Source organism: Bubalus kerabau, chromosome 5 (genome assembly GCF_029407905.1).
Source record: "Bubalus kerabau isolate K-KA32 ecotype Philippines breed swamp buffalo chromosome 5, PCC_UOA_SB_1v2, whole genome shotgun sequence".
In the NCBI taxonomy this organism is placed as follows: domain Eukaryota; kingdom Metazoa; phylum Chordata; class Mammalia; order Artiodactyla; family Bovidae; genus Bubalus; species Bubalus kerabau.
In genome coordinates, this window is record NC_073628.1 from 2,667,712 (window position 1) to 2,675,000 (window position 7,289).

General features: G+C 63.1%; 1 protein-coding gene and 1 long non-coding RNA gene across 2 annotated transcripts in view; one reads left to right on the forward strand and one right to left on the reverse strand.

Moving 5' to 3' along the window:
• The first annotated feature begins 34 nt into the window (after positions 1-34).
• On the forward strand, positions 35-2,988 carry LOC129653557 (uncharacterized). Its single transcript, XR_008715159.1, has 3 exons — positions 35-170; positions 1,277-1,383; positions 2,696-2,988. It is a non-coding gene; the product is annotated as an uncharacterized LOC129653557 (long non-coding RNA).
• A 1,525-nt stretch (positions 2,989-4,513) lies between these two features.
• The window catches only part of MRGPRG (MAS related GPR family member G), a 15,105-nt gene continuing 12,329 nt past the window's right edge, over positions 4,514-7,289 (reverse strand). The window contains 1 exon segment of the mRNA XM_055583253.1: positions 4,514-4,690. Coding sequence (XP_055439228.1) covers positions 4,514-4,690 — 177 coding nt within the window.

Here is a 7,289-nt window from a genome sequence, read left to right on the forward strand (position 1 = left end):
GGACCTGTAGGGGAGCGGCAGACTTTCATCTGCCGTGGAGGAGTCCCTAGGAGCCCAGCCTGCTCTGTGGGCGGCTGCTGGGCGGGGGCCTGGCAGTCGGTCCATCCAGCAGGCTGTGTCTTTGACCGCGTCATCACCAGGCTGCCCCGGTGGACCTCCAGGAGCCCACGGTGAGCAAAGCAGAGGGTCCTACCGTCCAGGGTACCCTCCGGGCTGAGAGACAGTAATCACATGGATGGACAGGCAGCTCGTGGGAGTGCATGCCCACCTGTAGACCCTCACTCCGTAGCCCCCGCCCTGCTCACCCCCAGACCTCGGCAACTGCCGCTGTGGTTTTCCTGACCCCCTGACCCCCAGGGCCATCTGGCCGGCCCCTCATCTGTGCAGCCTCATGGTGGGCCTGAGATGTTGTGAGGGGAAAGCGTGGCGTGCCCCTCCTGTGATGCCCCCCACCCTCATGGCCGGCCCCTCAGGCCCTCTCTCCTGTCGGCCCCCTGGGTTCTGTCAGGCGTACCCCCACAGCCCTGGCTCAGGTTCCCACTCCCCTGAGATGAGCCCTCCCCTCTCTGAAGGGCTGCGTCCCTGGAGTCAGACCCCCGGGGATGACCACAGCTCTGCCACTTACTAGCTGTTTGACCTTGAACATCGCTGAGCCTCCGGGTGGGCAGGAATTGCAGATGGAATTGCAGGATGGCTCAATGCCCCCTCCCCACGATATCCTGCCCTTGAGCTTGGGTGCCATCTGTGAATACCAGCGAGATGGTGCCTCTGATGACTTCACTCAACCTGGCAACGGGGATCTTTGCAGAGGTCACTGAGGCCGCTGCTCAGTCGACTTTGGTTCATCAAACAGGAGATGAGTGGGGTGGGTCTGGCTACTGGATCCGGAGGCCAGAGACTGAGGAGGTTTTGACAGGAGGGAGGCTCTCCCCCCAAAGACAGAAGATGCCACGTAGCAGGGAACTCAGTGGCCCTGCTGACAACCAGTGAAGAAACGGGGGCCTCAGTCCTATGGCTGCTAGAAATGGAGTTTGGCCAAGGGCCTGAGTGATCGTGGGCATAAGCTCTCTCCCAGGGGATGAAGAAGGAACTGGCCGGCAGCTGTCCTGATTTCTGTCTGTGAGGCTCTGAGCAGACACCCAAGAGAAGCCGGGACTGCTGGCCACGGGAATAATAGTGGTGGGGGTGGGGGGTGGGTAGAAGCTCTTGGAGCTGCTAAGTCTGTAGCAATTTGTTACACAGCACTAGCTGACCAATACAACCTCCCATGCTCCAGTTTCCCAGCAACAGGACAGTTCTTACTCAGGACAGCAGTTGCTCACAGGCGGGTGTAAGGACAAGAGAGCTGGAGCAGGAAGCCCCCAGCACAGCCGCACTCAGCAGGTGAGGGCCAGGGGGCCGTTTCGGTCTGCTTCGGTGACCTGCAGTCAGCTCCTGCCACCTTCCCCGCCCGCCTGGCTGCACCCTGGAGCTGGCACACTTCGTCACTCTGTTGATGATCGGCTCTGAGTCTGCCTCCTTCAGGCCCGTGGTGGGGGTGCGGGAGGGGTGAGGTTGGGGGTGTCCTGGATCCCCAGGGAGGTTTCACAGAACAATGCCTGGAAATGTCTGGTGAGCATATTCGGGCTGGACCGATGAGCTGCTGGTCAGAGAAGGGGTTTGGGTCTCTCTTGGGGTCCGGGGCACCCTGTCTGCTAATGCTTGGCCTGAGCCTGGTAAGGACAGGGTGGATCTCAGATGGCTCTGTTACTGAGCTAGGGGCTCCTTCCCTGCCAAGGGAGCTGCCCTCCTGCTGAGTCAGTCCTCAGAGCACCCCCAGGCCTGGAGGAGGAGCCGAGAGGACGTGGGTTCAGGGAGGCCTGAGGGGCTGGACGGGGGCTGTGGGTTCCCGGGGTGCACAGGGCTCTGGAGGACGGACAAGTATGTGACAAGGACAAATTGTGGGCCAGCTGAGGACTGCCAGCCAGAGGATGCTGGCTTCTGACTCAGCCAGCTGCGGCATGACACTTGCTGGCTGGAGATGAAGGCCCAGAGGGCTGCAGGACACACCTGGGTCACCCTGGGCCCCTCTGGCCGGCTGGCTCTGGGGCATCCTTGCCCCTGGCCTGGCCTTACCCAGGGGGAGTGTGAGGAGCGGGTGATCCCAGGTGGTGCTGCAGGGTGGGAGGGGCGGGAGCGGTAAGGGTCTGCTCTGGGGGAGGGCCACGGCAAGGCTGGTGAAGTCGAGGGATCTGGGACAGTGCACAAGGGCTGTCCAGCCCAGGGACCCGCGTGGGCCTGGGGGCCCTGTGGGGGCTCCTTGAGAAGGACAGCAGAAGCCCAGCCAAGAGGCTTGTTTGGAGCTGCCCAGCCCCCTCAGGGCCCCAACCCCTAGCAGCCATGCTCTGCCCCGACTCACCAGCCCACCTGCAGTCACCACCCTGTCCTGGCTCCTGGCAGCTCCCAGACGCCCCCTCCCCACCCCATCACCTCGGGTTTCCTTTTAGGAAAAGAGGGTCTTTCACCCAAAATCACCAGCCAATGGCTTCAATCAGACCTCTGGAGGGGCGTCTCTTGTGGCCCTGGGGCCCTCCTCGCAGGGAGAGGCCCAGCATGTGGGGACCCCAGGGGAGTCTGCTCCCCTGCAACCCTGCCCAGGAGTGGGGTTCAGGGGCTGTGCGCTCAGCGTCTCCCTCCCTGCCTTCCTTGGCTGCAGGACGAGAGCTTGAGGAGCGAATGTTTGGATGTTTCCTTTGGCCCAATTACTATTCCTCTCTTCACCCTCTCTGCCGCCTGGAGGAGTCAGCCTGAGAGTCAGCCAGAGGCAGTGGGATGTTGAGGAACCAGTTGCCAAGGCCCCCCGAGGGACAGAGGTCATTGCCAGCCTCCAGGACTGGCAGACGGCGTCTCCTGGGAGGGCACCAGCCCAGGGCTCCCTGCGGGGCACCCAGCGCTGAGCAGACCTGCAGGGGGGCTGGTCTGCGGCAGGTCTGAGTCCCTACCCTACTGACCTGGGGTGGGGGGTCCCTGGGTGGTGGGAGGCTCAGACCCGGGGCTGGCTGCTGCAGGGCCGGTGGTCCCCACCCACGGGGACAGCCTCCCAGCCCCACTGCCCTCTGTTTATGGAGCTTGCTGCCCTCCCCCCACCCCTCCCGCCCACGACCCAAGCCATGGAACTTCTTGCTGCCAGACCTGTGGGCACAGCCTTTCAAGAGGTACATACTTATCTGAGACTAAAATGAATTTGTTGGCTCTCCAAAGATGAATAGGAAAATGCAACATCAAAATTAACGAACGTTCAGTTAAATTTTTAGTGGCAACAACCAAAAACACACCTATGGTCTGGTGTTACACCATGCCAGCCACCCCACACCCGGGAGCTTATTTCATTCTCACAAAAGTGGTGGCGAGGCAGGCACGATTATTAACCTCTCAGATGGACAAAGGGAGCAGAGGCAGAAGGCAGGCCCTTGCCCAGGGACATGCAGCTGGTGAGAAGCAGGGACTTGAACCCAGGCTCCGTGACCATCACCTCTGTCTCCCCGAGTCCTCCACGCTGGCCGGTTTGGTCAGCTAGCCCGGTCTAGAGCAGCCCTGCATCCAGCTCCGGGGCTCTCCTGGGGTCCCGAGCCGGCTGCTCCTGCCCTGCCGCACCAACAGAGCCTTCCTCACCCAGGGTCTGGACCACAGGCCCTGGGCTGCCGCCTCCTTACATTATGTAAACACTGGAGGAGACAATGCCGCGGTGGCCAGGCCCCCCCTGACCTCGGAGCCCCCTGAGGGAAAGGCGCTGAGCTCCCCAGGTGCCTGGTGCACACACAGGCTGGGGACGGGGAGCTGAGCCCTGCCGACCCCACTTCTGCTGCAAGAACCCTGTCTGCACCCCAGGTTGTATCCATGTCCTCCGTCACACCCTGAGCACCTCTCAGCTTTATCCTCCACCCTGCCAGGGTGACGTTAGCTCAGAAATTCACAGATACTCCCCTCTGAAGTCTGGTTTTTAAGAAAGAAACCGTGGTGGGGAAAGAAGCCAGAAGTCTGAGGCTCTGACGGGACACAGGGATCTTCAGAAGTGATCCTGCAGGGCTCGCAAGTCCCAAAGCGCCCACCCTGTCCGGCTGCTCCTCCAGGAGGCGCTGGCTGGAGCTGCCCCCAGGGGTGGGGTGGGGGAAAGGGACGCGGAGGCCCAGGCATGGGTGCAATGCAGTACTGCCCGGGGTGCCCTGGGACCCACCTGCCCAGCTCCCACTGAGGGGCGTGTCTGGGATGGGGTAGGGGGTGGTGGGGGGTGGTGGCGGGGGCGCCCCAGACATTCCCTTCAGCCCCCAAAGCGCGGCGGCCCCCCCAGGCGGGTGGCGCTCACTCACTGTGCAGCAGGGCATCCGGGCGCGGCGGGCTGGCTCCCTCCTCCAGGCGGGCCGGCTCCCTCCTCCAGGCTGGGCCCCTGGAGTTTCCACTGAGCTCTGCCGCCCCGCCTCTGGGGGGAGGTGGGGTGGGCAGTGGGGCGGGGTGGTGCACTGGCCCAGCAGAGGGCTCAGCTGACCCCTCGGACCCTGGCCGCCCCCAGCACAGGCTCTTCTTGGCGGGGACCCTGCAGGTCCGGAGCTGGCAGAGTCTCCAGGGGAGTGTCCAAGCGGTGTCCGGAGGGGCCGTGGACAGGTGCTGCAGGCTGCCCAGTGAGGGCCGGCGGGTACTGCAGGACGGGCACCCCCTGGGGGTGTGGAGAGGACCAGCCGTCCCGCATGCGCCTCTCCAGAGCCTGCAGCCGTCCCCTCCAGCCCCCAGCCGCCACCAGCAGGACCGGCTGCAGCAGCCGCCTCGGGCGCCAGGAGGATCTGGGTCCAGCCGCGCGGCTGCAGTCTGAGGAGCAGGCTGGGGTGTTACCTAACACCCCGAGGCAGCCGCACCTCCCTGTTGGCAGGTTTGCTTCGAGATGACAGTGGGAGGTAGACGGGTCATCACGCAACACCAGAAGATCCCCGCTGTGACCTCCTGTGGCTTCTTCCTCCCGGGCAGAAACTGAGGCACAGAGAAGCTGAGCGACAGCCTGGGGTCACACAGCGAGTGTGAGGCACAGCGAATTCAGTCCCAGCTCCCTATGTTCCAGTGTCATTCTCCACTCCCCCGAGTAGCCAGCTCCCGCCCAGCCCAGCCCTGCTCACCCTGCTTCGCCCACCCTGCCCTGCAGGTCCTTCTCACCCCACCCCCTGCCTACAGCATTGCAGGAGCAAGTGCTGAGGAGCCTGCTTTTGGAAGCTGGGTTGGGAGAGCTGCAGGTTCCCTACACACAGGTGATTCTTCGTGGGGGCTGGGGAGGAGGGCAGTGGACATAGGTGACCCCTGGGGTCTGGGGAGGTGGGCAGTGGACATAGGTGATCCCTGGGGCCTGGGGGACAGGGCAGTGGGATGCAGGTGACCCCTGGGGTCTGGGGGGAGTGCAGTGGGATGCAGGTGACCCCTGGGGTCCTGGGAGAAGGGCAGTGGGACATAGGTGACCCCTGGGGCCGGGGGGGGGGAGGGCAGTGGGATGCAGGTGACCCCTGGGGTCTGGGGAGGAGGGCAGTGGACATAGGTGATCCCTGGGGCCTGGGGGGCAGGGCAGTGGGATGTAAGTGACCCCTGGGGCCTGGGGCAGAGGGCAGTGGGATGCAAGTGACCCCTGGGGTCTGGGGAGGAGGGCAGTGGACATAGGTGATCCCTGGGGCCTGGGGGGCAGGGCAGTGGGATGTAAGTGACCCCTGGGGCCTGGGGCGGAGGGCAGTGGGATGCAGGTGACCCCTGGGGTCCTGGGAGAAGGGCAGTGGGACATAGGTGACCCCTGGGGCCTGGAGGGGAGGGCAGTGGGATGCAGGTGACCCCTGGGGTCCTGGGAGAAGGGCAGTGGGACATTGGTGACCCCTGGGGTCTGGGGGGAGGACAGGTGTCTCCTGGGAGGCTGGAAAGGAGGGCAGTGGGACAGACACTGGGATGTGTCAGCAGGGCCATCTTTAGCCCTGTCTGGCCTCTGCCACCAGGGTGCCAGCCTCTCCTTCACACGCTCAGCTCCGCTGCTAGCCCCAAGTGGCCTACAGCTGCAGGATTCAGGGCGTGAAGGGAGTAGGTGCAGAGGGGTGGCCTGGGCAGCCAGAATGCCCCTCTGACTCTGCCCTACAGGGTCTTGTACACATGACCCTTGGGCCCTTTGCCCAACTTACCATTCGGAAGTGGAGGGAGGCCGCCCTGCAGGTCCATGGCCTGGGCTTTGTCGATACACCCACCACCTGCCAGGCAGGTCCCTTAGCCTCTCTGTGCCTCTGGCTGCAAAGTGGCCTCTCAAGACCCAGGACAGACTCTGGTGAAGGCCCTCAGCCCCCAGACCTTGGCCTGCAGAAGCTTCTGTGGTTGGGGGTGGGGTGGGAGGCTCCAGGCTGGTCTGCAGGACCCCTGGCATCACGGGTCAGGTGGGTAGCCAGCCCTGCCCAGACCACGACAGCTGGTAGCAGATACCAGGTAGCACTGTCCCCACCTCAGCGATGCTCACCTGTCCTGCCCACTTTCAGGTGTCACAGTCACCAGGTGGGGCATTTGGACCATCGCCAGTGGTGCCCCAGGGAGGAGGTGCAGTCCAAGCAGGTCTGCGGGCCGGGTTTGGCCCCCGGCTCCTGGGTTGGACAAGAGCAGAGCCACCACGTCTGGTCAGCAGCCCCGCTGACCGTTGGAATTTTGCAAGTGGCCCAAGGCTTCCCCTGGGATCTAGTGAGAATTTGATCTGTTCTTCAGATGTCAGGCCCTCCCTCTCTCCCTCCCTGCTTCCTCCCCTCCCTCTTTCTCCTCTCTGGCAGCCCCTCCTCCATCTCTGCTATTCACTGTGCCCAACACAGCCAGCACCAACTTAGGAACAGAGCTCCTGAGCCCCAAGCTCACCTGAGTTTGCAGACAGGTGTGCATACCTGCAGAGAAGGCTGGTGTCAGGGTACAATTTAGAGATTGCTGAGGTCAGCTCTGGGGAACCTGGGACCTGTCTGATGAAGGAGATATAAGCTTAGATCCCAAAGAAGACTGAGAATTTACTTACTTCACTAGAGCAGCTGCTTCAGGAAGTACATCAGCAAATGAGGAGAGGGAGGGAGCCAAGAGGCACGGAGGTGGGTGTACGCTCTGTGAGCTGAGGTGGGAGCATGGAGGAGGTGTGGGGTGGCTCTCTTCCTCCTGCCTTCCTTTGTCTTTGGCAGAGAGTTGGGGATGTCTTGAGGAGGAGGATAAGGAATGATGATGATGAGCATGGTGGTGGTGGTGGTGGTGGTGGTGGTGATGGTGGTGATGGTGGTGGT